Source organism: Neovison vison, chromosome 2 (assembly GCF_020171115.1).
Source record: "Neovison vison isolate M4711 chromosome 2, ASM_NN_V1, whole genome shotgun sequence".
NCBI classification, from domain to species: Eukaryota; Metazoa; Chordata; class Mammalia; order Carnivora; family Mustelidae; genus Neogale; species Neogale vison.
The window spans coordinates 11,553,254-11,565,647 of NC_058092.1; the positions used below are offsets into that span (position 1 = coordinate 11,553,254).

Sequence of the window (12,394 nt, forward strand, 5' to 3'; positions counted from 1 at the left end):
GGATATAGGAGCTTCTCCACCTCCTCCATGTCCCCGAGCCAGCAGCGGGGAGCCCCCAGCGTGGTCGAGGGCCACCCTCCGCGTGGCTCTCCTGGGTTCTAGGGAGCTCCAGCTCCTGGTCCGCCGTGGCTCCTCTGGCCTGCATGGCTCAACCGGCCTGGGCAGTTCTGGGTGGTTTGTCAAGGACATTCTTAATGGCCAGGGTCAACCCTGTGGCAGGGCGGGGAGGGAGGGGGGGCACCCAGGGTGTGGATTGGCGGAGCACAGACCTGTCCAGGCGCACCTGGGCTGCAGGCAAAGGAGTCTCTGTTAGAGGAGGGCCGGCTGGGGCCACAGCAGGACCGACGGACAGAGGTGAGGGGCTGCCGGGTGTCGAGCGGGGGCCTGGAGGGGTAGAACCTGCCCCGGCCAGGGCAGGCCAGCAGGAGCAGGAGGCTTGGCGGGAGGGAGCCAGCCCTCTTTACAACCACCATGGAGCTGCTCTTTCCCTGCCTCTGCGGCCTGAGCAGGAGAGAGGGGGCTCAGGAATGGGCATGGGGAGTCAGAGCCATCCATGGGGACCCCAGGATGCAAGCGACTCTGCTGGGCAAGGAGATCTCTCTGCACAGGGGAGGCAGCGGTGCTTGGAGGCAGGATAGGAGAGATGTCAACAGCAGGGGGAAGGGAGTTCTGAGGCTTGGGGTCCTGCCGTGACCAATCTGCTCTTGGACACGGAGGACACTGGTACCCCGGCCCCCACCCCTGTACCCTCACACAGATATGTGCACCCTCGGCACCCTCCCTCAGTGATGAGGACACATCAGACCTATGTCCCCTCCTGATAGCTTCACACACACGTGCAAGCGAACGTGTGCACAGGAAAACACCTCGGTTCCTTTTTACCTGGGAGGTGCCAGGTGGCTGGGTACCAACAGTCTGTCTGTCCGTCTGCTCCGGGACCCAATGGAAGAGCTGGTGGGGCTGCGTGAGGGCTCCTCGGGGAGCCCTGTGAGCCTTCGGGAGCTGTGGGGCCCGTGTCCCCGTGTCCGCCGAGCCATTCGAGGTGAGAGTGAGATCCCCTTCCTCTGCCTATCGAAGACCCCTCAGGGCATCACCCCTTCCTGGACCCCACTCCCCCACCCACCTTGAAACCCAAGGGCTGCTCTGCCTCCACCTGCCCACAGTCTCCGGGTGGCAGGGAGGGAAGGGACATGTCTGCCTGTCCCTCTGCCTGTAGGTCTTGATGTCTGTTCTCTGCCTTCGGGGAAAGCAGCCCCAAAGCTTGATGACCATGCTAGGGGCCTCGCTCTGCGCCCAGTGGGTGCTGCCTGGCCTGACCCTAGCATGGCCTGTAGCACAGGCCGACAGGTCTGGAGACAAGGAGGACTTCTGCTAGATTTTTGCGTTCTCTGAGCTGTGTCCTGTGGAGACCCTGGAGAAAGCTGTAGCTCTCAGCACACCCTCCCCCGCCCCAGCCGGCTCCGGCAATCTTCCCCGAGCATCCAGCATGGGGTGGGGTGGGGGAGGGTGCACAGGTCAACGGTCCCCTAGTGGGGCCCATAGGCCTGGCACCCACCGTGCTGCTGCCTTCCCTTGCCTTAATTCTTGCTTTGCCCCTCATGCGCAGAGCCCCTTCTCAGCCACCCTGGACTTGACCCCATGACCCAGCCCCATGCTGCCCCCGCACTCCCTGCCCTGAGCCCCAGCAGATCTCCAGGGAAGGGGCTGTCCATGCGCCATCTCGGGCCCTGGGCTATGACCCAGTGCCCCTGCCCCAGGTGGCTTGGAGTGGCTGAAGCAGAAGGTGTTCCGCGTGGGGGAGGACTGGTATTTCCTGATGACCCTCGGGGTGCTCATGGCCCTGATCAGCTACACCATGAACTTCGCTGTTGGGCGCGTGGTGCGAGGTAACCCCTCCCGGGCACACACACCTGCTCTGGACACAGGCTTCCTCACACGCTCTCAGGATGCCAGATGGGCTGTCAGGTGCATCGTGGGTGGAGGAGGGCTTGGGGTAGGGAGGGGGCCTGGGTCTGGTCCAAGCTTTGCTCTTGACTTGCTGTGTGACACTGGGTAGGTTCCTGCCCTTCTCTGGGTCTCCTTGCACAATGAGCAAGAAAGACCTGAATGTTCCCAAGAGCCCTTCTTCCCCTGAGCTCTATGCCCACCTCTTCCCGCTGTTCGTGCTCCTTCTCCTCCTCCCTCCCTCCTTGCTCTCACCTCAGTAACGCCCAGGGACGGCACTTGCTTGGATCACCAGAAATAGAACTTTCTTTCCCTGTGCTCCAGTGGGCTCTCTGCACCATGTGCTCCAGGAACGGGGGAGCATAGGCAGGAAGGTTCTAACACCCCCTGGTAGACTTGGTCAGGTGCCATCCTGAGAACCTGCTACGCCTCAAACATTGGACATCATCTGAGTGCTTTCTCGCAATGACCCCATGAAGGAGCTCCCATCGATAGCCCATTTGACCGATGGGGAAACGGAGGCTCACTGAGGTTAAGTCACTTGCCCAAGGTCATTCAGTGGGTGTGGCAACACTGGGATGTGGATCCAGGGTCTTAGTCCTGCCTCCATTTGGGCATCTGCCGCTCACTGGGGGGCCTCCCCTCTTCGAGCCTCCCTTTCTGGGTTAGTGGACACCTGAGGGCTGCAAAGCCTGCGATGGCTTCCTGACTCCTGGTGTCCCCAGCACACAAGTGGTTATACCGGGAAATTGGGGACAGCCACCTGCTCCGGTACCTCTCCTGGACTGTGTACCCTGTGGCCCTGGTCTCCTTCTCCTCCGGCTTCTCCCAGAGCATCACGCCCTTCTCTGGAGGTGAGCCGTGTACCTGTGTGCCGGGGACCAGAGCCTGATCATACCCCTCTGGGCATCTGATGGGGGGAGGTGGGAAGCAGTGACCCCATTTCACAGCCAGCGAAGCCAGGCTCAGAAGCTTCGTGTAGTTTGCACCAAAGCAACACTGCGAGACGGTCAGATCTTGACTCTGGGGTCACTGCTGGCTCTGCTTCCGTTCTGAGGGTGCTTCTGGCCGGTGATGGGGAGCCCTGGTGGCAGGCTCCGCAGGGAGGGGCTGAGGGAGGCGCACAGCCTTCCCAGGCCTCTCAGCTCTGCCTCTAGCTCCAGGCCAGCACTGGGGACCTCCGGGGGTGCATCCAGGGGTGGCCTGAGATTCTATCCTGGGTGCTCCCCGTTTGGCTGTAGCTGTCTGCCAGGCTCTGCTGGAAAGATACAGACAGCTCCCGGCCCCTCTCTGACCCTCAGCTTCCTCCTCTGCAAATGAGTTCACAGATCTTAACTGAGGGTTTTGGAGAACCTGACCAGATCATGATGTGAAAAGTTTTGGGCGGGTGAGGAGTTCAGAGTGTAATCTAGAGACTGCCCCTGTCTTGCCCCGTGTCCATCCCCTGCCAAGGTTCTGGAATCCCGGAGCTGAAGACTATGCTGACCGGCGTGGTGCTGGAGGACTACCTGGACATCAAGAACTTCGGGGCCAAGGTGGCCGGCCTCACCTGCACCCTGGCCGCCGGCAGCACCATCTTTCTGGGCAAAGTGGTACGGGCAGGCGTGAGAGCACCCCTCCACCATCCCCCCCTTTGCCCCACAGAAGCAGGGTCAGTGGGGACTCAGGCCAATGCCTGCTTTTAGGGGTCCTGGCCTGGGGAGGAGGCAGGCCAGGTCCCCAGAGTGTGACCAAAGAGCTGGGGAGACAGAGGACGAGGGTGTGGCGGGGCAGCTGTGCGGTTCTGGATGAGGCTCTCGGCCCCCCAGCCCCGGGCCCCAGTGGGGAGGAGTGAGGCGAGCCCTTGCCGGGTGCCCACACTTCCCCTGCAGGGCCCCTTCGTGCACCTGTCTGTGATGATCGCTGCCTACCTGGGCCGGGTACACACCAAGGCCATTGGAGAGTCTGAGGTAAGGGGGTCAGGGACGGTCCCCCCTTGGAGGAATGAGAGGGAGGGGAGAGTGGGCGCTGACTCTGAGCCCCGGACTCGGGATCCCCCCAGAACAAGAGCAAGCAGAACGAGATGCTGGTGGTGGCAGCAGCAGTGGGCGTGGCCACGGTGTTTGCAGCGCCCTTCAGTGGTGAGACTGTGCCCCTCCCTCGCGCCCAGGGCCCCCCCCACACCCCTCCTGCGGAGCACCCCGCTCACTCCTGTCCGGCTGAGGGCCTTGGAGGAGGTGTGGGCTGACGCAGGTCTTGGTTCTCACTGCAGTCCTTGGAGGGCACAGCCGCCCCAGGGTGGGGTGGAGGGGGCTGTCGAGACGCCTCAAGGTCACATCAGACAGACTTGGGCTGGAGATCCAGCTCCCCTGTGTGACCTGGGCTAGTGGGTTCAGCTCTCTGAGCCTCGGGGATGCTCGCGCCTTGCCACAGGGCCGTTGTAGGGATGGAGATGCCCTCCGTGGGCTCCTGCCTGGCCTTTCTCACTTCAGCTGCAGGGAGAGCAGGATGGGAGGGGTCAGGGCGCTGGGGTGGCGGAGGCGGGGCTCTGCCCTTAGCTCAGCACCACCTTCAGGGATCCTGTTCAGCATCGAGGTCATGTCTTCCCACTTCTCTGTCTGGGATTACTGGAGGGGCTTCTTTGCGGCCACCTGCGGAGCCTTCATGTTCCGCCTCCTGTCCGTCTTCAACAGCGAGCAGGGTGAGTCCCCGTGAGTCCGCTGGACCCAGCCCTGGCTCCCCCCGCCCCCGCCCGCCCCCATCCCCCCTCATCCCATCTTTTCTCCCTCTCTCCTTTCCTTGCTGACCTGTATTGGGCGTGAGGGATGGGAGCCCCGCCCCCGCCCCCGAGAGTACAGGGGGGCAAAGCTGAGCAAGGAGGCAAGGGCTGGTTTTCGGGGCCTTGAATGCCAGGAAAGGGTATTCAGGGGCAGGACTGAGCACCACCTCCACTGCTCTTTGTCAAGTCTGGGATTTGGGTTTGTCTGGGCCCAGGGTGTGGTCCCTGATCTTGCCCTCCTGCCCCAGAGACCATCACCTCCCTCTACAAGACCAATTTCAGGGTGGATGTCCCGTTCGATCTGCCCGAGATCTTCTTTTTTGTGGCCCTGGGGTGAGTGTGCGCCTCGGGGTCCCTCGAGAGCCCCGCGGGGGGGCCTCACCCGGGCCTGAGCCACTGCCCTTGTTTCTGGGGCGGAGCTCTGGCCTCCCCTTCCCTCCCCAGGGCCATCTGTGGCATCGTGAGCTGCGCGTACCTCTTCTGTCAGCGAACATTCCTTGGTTTTGTCAAGACCAACCGGCTTATCTCCAAACTGCTGGCCACCAGGTAGGCTCTGGACAGGAACTGGGGAGGACTTTCAGGGAGGACAGCCCTGCTCCCTTCCTCAGCTTCCTGAGCCCACAGCTCCCTTTTATAGAGAACCCCACTCTCTGACGGCACTGTTATCCTCCTACTGAGCCCCCCCAAACCTCCCTAGCCCACACTCCCTTACGGAGCCTCTATTGCCTCCTAGCACCCCTCTCCAGGTCCCCACAGTCACCGCTCCACACCCGCACCCCCAGCTTGCTGGGCTTTCAACCTTCCACGTGCTCCCCTCTCCCCTGAGTCCTCACCCTATCAATGGGCTTGGCCCCCCACAAGCCCTCCTTCCCCACAGAGCCAGAAGCCCTGAGCCCCTCTGCTCCCCAGACCTTGTTTGCCCCCTGGCATTGGCATCAGCCCCAGGCTGGCCATGCATGGCCCACCCTGGCCTGGCGGAGCTCTGTCCCCAACTCCTGTAGCAGCCCTGGTTTCCTCCCCTGGAGGGGGTCAGGCCTGTGTCCCCCATTCCTCCGGTTTCTGCCTCAGTCCTGGCCCTTAGGGGGGTGGGCCCTGCTCTTGCCCGGTTCCCCCTCCGTGGGGTGGGGGAAGAGGAGGACCAGCACCCGAGCTCACCCCCCCCCCACGCCCCACAGCAAGCCTCTGTATGCCGCTCTGGCGGCCTTGGTTCTCGCCTCCATCACTTACCCCCCTGGCGTGGGCCGCTTTCTGGCTTCTCGGGTAAGGGGCGCTGAGCCGGGAGGGTGGGAGTGGGGCACCCCCATCCCTCACCCACGCTGTGCCTGTCATTTCACTTCATCCCCATGACACCTGTAAGGGGAAGCCTGCGGGTCATCCTCGAGTTCTAGCTGAGGACACGGCCGCTCTGGGAGGTCAGAGCCCATCCCAAAGTGGGAGGGTCTAAGGCAGGGTCAGGGGGAGGCGGAGGCAGGAGCCGCTGCCCAGTCCCCCCCTGCAGAGTTCCGACCTGTCCCCTGCACCAGCTGTCCATGAAGCAGCATCTGGACTCACTGTTCGACAACCACTCGTGGGCGCTGATGACCCGGAACTCATCCCCACCCTGGCCCAAGGAGCTCGACCCCCAGAACCTGTGGTTTGAATGGTACCACCCGCGGTTCACCATCTTTGGGACCCTCGCCTTCTTTCTGGTTATGAAGGTGGGTGCCGCGGGCCCCCCCGTCGGGATCATGCGCAGAGTGGAGACTGGCCTTGGGTGGGATACGGAGCAAGGCCACCCACTGGGTGTAGCACAGCGCCCGGGCCTTCCACCCAGACCATCTGATCTCTCTCTCGCCCCCTGTGTGACTCTAGTCCACGTGGTTTCAGTTCTGAGCCTCAGTTTCCTCATCTTTAAAATGGGATAGTAGTTGTGTGTCTACCTCCAAGGGAAGGTTGAGGAGGAAGAAAGGAAAGTCCGTGGCGCGATGCCAGGCACGTAGTAGGCTCTTCGTCAGGGTGGGTGTCCTTCCCTTGGTCAGTGCCCTCCTAACACCAGACGCTGGTGATGGCCGTGTGCCTGGGCGCCTCCTGCTGTCTGGGAAGTGCCCAGGTCCCCTGCCCATTCTCCTCCCCTTGCCTCTAACCTCCGCCCCTCGGGGTCCCCCCACCCACAGTTCTGGATGCTGATTCTGGCCACCACCATCCCCATCCCTGCTGGGTACTTCATGCCCATATTCATCTTCGGTGAGTCTGGGGTTCCCAGCCTCCGAGAGTTTCCTGGTTATTGGGGCAGGGCTGCGGCTTCCTGCTCTCTCCCTTCATCCTCAGAGGGCACTGAGGTTGGTCCCCGGGAACGGAAGCCTGTGGGGGCCGCGTCAGCCTGCCTCCCCCGCCTCCCCCTCTCTGTGGCCAGGAGCTGGCATCGGGCGCCTCATAGGGGAGGCCCTCGCTCTTGCCTTCCCCGAGGGCATTGTGGCCGGAGGGGTCACCAACCCCATCATGCCTGGGGGGTACGCCCTGGCAGGTGAGTAGGCTGGGTCCCCACAGGGTGGGCAGACCTTGGAGGTGCTGGGCCGGAGGGTCAGGGCATGGAGAGCCCCTCCCTGAGCCCCGTCCCCGGAGCCGCTGTTATTCTCTCTAGCTCCCGTCTTGTCCCTGACACCCCATCCTGTCCCTTACATGCTCCTGCTCCCCGAGCCCAGGCACCAGGGCGCTTCCAGCAGTGGCCAGCATGTGGCCTCTGTGGCTTGAACCACCCCACCCTGGCTCTGCCCCCTGCAGGGGCTGCGGCCTTCTCAGGGGCCGTGACCCACACCATCTCCACGGCGCTGCTGGCCTTCGAGCTGACTGGCCAGATAGTGCACGCGCTGCCCGTGTTGATGGCCGTGCTGGCGGCCAACGCCATCGCCCAGAGCTGCCAACCCTCCTTCTATGACGGCACCATCATTGTCAAGAAGCTGCCATACCTTCCATGGATCCGAGGCCGAAAAATCAGGTGAGAGATACCCACGTTGGGCTGGCTGATGGGGGTGATCAGCCTGGGTAGGCTGGAGTAAAGCCCCCCCCATATAAAACCCTCCCTGTGGCTGACCTTGGATGTGAGTGGTGTGGAAGGGGCTGATACGCAGCCACATCATCTCCACTCTCCTCCACTCCCTGCATGACCTTGGGCAAGTGCTTGGCCTCCAGGGCCTCCGTGTCTTCTTAGTCATCATTCTGTCTGCACGACAGGACTGATGCTGCCCGTTTGCTGGAAACTGGGGCTCAGAGAGGCGCCGTGCCTTGCTCCCTATCACACAGAGAGTCAACACCAGATCTGGGACGTCCCCTCCTCTCTCCCACTCCTGCCCTGCTGTCCTCGCTGTGACGCTAGGACTGGAATCAGGCTTTGGAATCTCCCCTGGCCAGACAGGACCAGAGCAGCTTCTGTTCCCAGAGAAGCAGGACTAAGAGGCTCTAAGAGTCTTGGGTCCAAAACCCAGATCTAAACATGTGCAAACTGGCACCTTGGTCCAGACCTCTGTTTCTCCATCTGTAAAATGGGGGAAGCCACTCCGGTGATTTTTCAAACTTTAAACCTTTTTTTTTTTCCCCTTTCTGCCATAAAACTTTTCTTCAGATGAAATTCTCCAGGGAAGACTTCTGAGTAAAAGACACTGAAATGGAGTCAGTCTGGGGGGTGGGGGATAAGGGTTCAGGGGCTGGGAATCCAGAATCAGGCCATAGGTGAACTGTCCCCAAGTTCCTCCCCACCTTGGGGTTCTAGGAGCTGTTCATCTTAGAAATCTCTCAGTGCCTGCCCACACCCCAGAACCAGCTCCCCCCAGGTACCCCTACCTCGTCCTGGGGTCTGGAGATCCCCTCACTCCAGGACCTGAGGGGAGCACCCTCCTGCTTCCAGCTCTCACCGTGTGATCGTGGAACACTTCATGAACTGTGCCATCACCACGCTGGCCAAGGACACACCGCTGGAGGAAGTGGCCAGAGTGGTGACCTCCACAGACCTGGCCAAGTATTTCCTGGTGGAGAGCACAGGTGCCCAGCAGGAAGGAGGGAGCATGGGTGTGGAGGGGACATTCGCTCTACCTTTACCTTTGGCCTTGGAGGGGTAGGCCCAGGAAAGGGGAAGCAGGGCATTGGACCTGTCCGTCACCTGACTCTGAATCTTGTCTCTGCAGCCGTGTGACCTTGGGCAGGTCACTTGATTTCTCTGAGTCTCAGTTTCCTCACTGATAAAGTGGAAACAAGGACCTCCCTAACTTGGGGTGGTTGACATGTTTAAATGAGATGAGAGGAGGCTTGTAAGGCACTCCATGGGTAGTTTTAGAAATTCTAGAAGCCAGGCCTGGTGTGCTTGGGAGTGGGGGTAAATGACGGCAACGCTACAAGGTGTCAGAAGACTCCTTATCTCAGTCTCCCCTTCAAGCATTCCCAGCTAACTCACCTCTCCTGAAACCCTGTTGCCACGAGAAAAGTACCTTTTTAAAGAAAAATGAATGGGTGACCTTATGAAAAGACACACAAGCTGAATTTTGGGGAAGGATCTAGCTACAGCATCATTTCCCGCTGGGACACAAGTACAATAAAAGTAGGAAAGATTGCGGGGGTTGGGGGGAGCAGGAGGCAGCCCTGTCCACTCAGGGGCACCCATCAGCACACATATGCAAACGAGACAAGGTACACGCTTGGCAAGCATAGCACAGCTGGATTTTGATTCCTACTGAACCTTTGGGCAGGTATCTTGTTCAGTTATCAACCTGCACAACCATATGGTTATCACCATACCCACCCCCAAGAGGCCATAAAGCCATTTGTGAACAGCAGAACCATGGGCAAACCCGCTATGAACTGTAGTTTCCCCACCTGAAAACTAGGGACCGACATGGAGTTATCAGAGGTTCTCAACCCCAATGCCACGCCCTCTCCCCACTCAGATTGGGATATCTCTAATATGATCCCACAGAATACACCAAATATGTCATTTGGAAATGTCTGCCTATGGATGACTCCTCCAAAAGGCTCCACCTCCTGGAACAAAGACAAAATTGGCCCCCAAGACAAAGACCACTTCTACCCTCAGAGCCACGGGAAACAAAGAGCTCCCAATCAGCCCAGGTCCAGGCTGCTGGACCCTGCTGCTCACCTAAGAAATAGCTTTAATTGTTGTTGTCTAAAGGGAGAGCATTTATGTATCTAGTTGTAAAGTTTTTATTTTACTTGACAAGAAGGAAAAATGCCAGGCTCCCCTCTCAAAACCCAACACCTGCCAACTCCAGTGGCAGCTTGAAGGGAGGCGTGCCAAGCCCTCAGCCCATGGCACAACCTCCCAACATGGTGGTCTTCTGGGTTCACACTAGCACTGGGCTGAGCCAGATGTGGAACTTGCTGAGGGAAATGAGGGGCAAAGCCCAGCTCTGACCCATAGACATCTTCATGCCCATGTCCCAGAGCTGTTCCTGCCTCGAGAGACCCCGACGCAGGGGGAATCAGGGTGGGCAGCCTTCCCCAGCTGCCTTTCATTACCAACCTCCACATCAGAGACCTTGGGCAAGATAAATAAGCTCTCTGGGCCTCCTAGCCTCAGTTTCCTCTTGTATAAAATTGGTGGTCATAGCTCCCGACACACTGGCTGCCGTAGTTTCCTGAGAGACGTGAGAACACCCAGTAAATGCCATGTGGCTCACTCCCTCTCCACTCGTGCAGAGTCTCAGATACTGGTGGGCACTGTGGGAAGGGAGGACTTGGTGCAGGCACTCCGGGCTGAGCCTTCTTCCTGGACTCCAGGGCACCCGGTAAGTACTCCTGGGAGGGGATGGTGGTGTCAGGCTGGGGAGTGGTCAGCAGGGAAGTGAGGGGGGGCACCTCGGGGAAAGGGGGTTTGAGAGGGACAGCCTGGAGATGGCGGAGGCTGGCCCAGCGCCCCATGAGCCTTCCCGCATCGCTGGCAGTGTCTTCGGGACCTTCTGGCTGGGGGTTGTCCCGTAGAGCCCGTGACCCTGCAGCTGTCTCCGGAGACCTCCCTGCACCAGGTAATGGGGAGGGCTCGGGCATGCAGGCAGACAAGGACCATGGGATAGAGGGGAAGCTCCAGCTTTCTTGGCACCTTGTGGCCAAAGCTCTCTGCTCCTCCTGGGTCGGCTTCCTCATCTGTAAAATGAGCACAGTAGTCTTTGTTCTCTCTGTCCCTCATTTCTAGGGTTCTTGGGATGATGCATGGACCAGGGAAGAGGGAGAGATTGGGGGAGCAGAAGGCTCTGGGTGGAGAGAGACTGTAGTTAAAAATATGTCTTTGCATCAAGGCACACATGGGTCTCAATTGCAGGTCCACCACATTCTCCCTGTGTGATCTTGGGCAAATTAATCTCTCTGAATCCTGATCCCTTCCCTTCCTGCAAAACAGGGTCTTTGGTACATGGGGTCAGAGAGGGGCAGAAGCGGGTTGGGACGTGGAGGTGGCCTCAGCCCCTCTGTGCGGCGGGATCACGCTGGATCATACTTATAAACTTGGCCTTCCCATTGGTCCCTTGTGTGGACTCTGGAGACCCCTGGTGGTCATAATGGACATTGCAGGCCCTAATGTCCCACCCACTGTTACTGCGCCCCACCCCTTTCCCAGGCTCTGAGATAGACGGGTGGGCACCCCTGGGACAGAGCTCTGGCCAGAGCCTCCACCTCAGCCTCATAGGCCCCAGACTAGGGAGAGGCTGAAGCCAGAGCGAAAGGCTGAGCACCATCTATCTTCCAATGTTTACTTTAACAACCCCTCTCCTCTAGGCACACAACCTCTTTGAGCTGTTGAAACTTCAGTCCCTGCCTGTGACATCTCTGGGCAGAGCTGTGGGCTCTGTGTCTTGGGTGGAGGTATGAGGGTCCCAGGGGCAAAGCAAGGCAGAGGAGCCATGCTGGAGCAGACTGGCGCGGGGTGGGGGTGGGGCACCAGTATCTTCCCATCCGAACTTAGAGGGGCCTCACTGGGTTCTGATGAGCCCCACTTTTTGGCCCAGAGAGCCTGGCCACTGTTTTGTGGCCAGGAGCCAGCCCTGCCATCCTCTGGGCCTAAATGATGCCATCTGTATAATGGGGAGGAACTGGCTTTAACATTTACCCCCTTCCCCCGAATCAGCCCTTAGGGCAGCCAGTCAGTCCCGGAATCCCCACTCTGAGCCTCCTCTACACCCTCCCTCCCCCAAACCCCTCTTTCTCTGTTCTAGTTGAAGAAAGCAATTTCCAGCCTGACAAACCCACCAGCTCCAAAGTGAGCCAGCCTCGCAAGACCCTGGGCCGAGACCCTGCCTCTCTTCCCCCCTCACAACACAGCCCTCCAGCCCAGCTCATCTCCTCGGTGAAGCAGGCGGCTCTAACCTAGCACTGAGCAGGGCCCCATGCTCACCGTGTTCCATCCTGGGCGACACAAGCGCTGCATACTGTAAAGGACAAATCCCACCCTGGACCCAGCAGGATTCAAGAGCACAGAAAACCAGCGGACAGTGGGTGCTCATTGAAAATCCACCAAATTCACAGTCAAGACATTGGTGTAGGGCTATCGGCAAGGGCAGGCACAGATGCCCTCTGGGAGTTGTAGGACTCCCAACCAGAGGCTCCTGAGAAAAATAAAGCTGGTTCCCAGAGCTATAGACCCTGTGTGGACAGCTCAATGCTGGCCCTGAGTGGAGTCTTGGCGCCCCCTGGTGGCCATATGGGCATTGCAAGCCT

At 59.9% G+C, this 12,394-nt stretch overlaps 1 protein-coding gene across 7 annotated transcripts; it reads left to right on the forward strand.

Moving 5' to 3' along the window:
* The first annotated feature begins 292 nt into the window (after positions 1-292).
* On the forward strand, positions 293-12,315 carry LOC122899489 (chloride channel protein ClC-Ka). 7 transcript variants are annotated; one of them, XM_044237244.1, is made up of 20 exons: positions 293-354; positions 897-1,042; positions 1,758-1,886; positions 2,670-2,798; positions 3,397-3,536; positions 3,816-3,893; positions 3,986-4,064; positions 4,499-4,624; positions 4,951-5,035; positions 5,147-5,248; positions 5,878-5,962; positions 6,226-6,399; positions 6,856-6,925; positions 7,095-7,205; positions 7,379-7,676; positions 8,583-8,716; positions 10,385-10,473; positions 10,630-10,710; positions 11,456-11,542; positions 11,893-12,315. In XM_044237244.1, exons 2-20 carry the CDS (start codon positions 943-945, stop codon positions 11,938-11,940), a joined length of 2,145 nt encoding a protein of 714 aa, XP_044093179.1. In that variant the 5' UTR covers positions 293-354; positions 897-942; the 3' UTR covers positions 11,941-12,315. The 7 variants fall into 7 exon arrangements, with proteins under 7 accessions (XP_044093179.1, XP_044093174.1, XP_044093178.1 ...); XM_044237239.1 differs by having other exon boundaries at positions 315-354; positions 758-1,042; XM_044237243.1 differs by having other exon boundaries at positions 325-354; positions 890-1,042.
* The last annotated feature ends 79 nt before the right edge of the window (positions 12,316-12,394 follow it).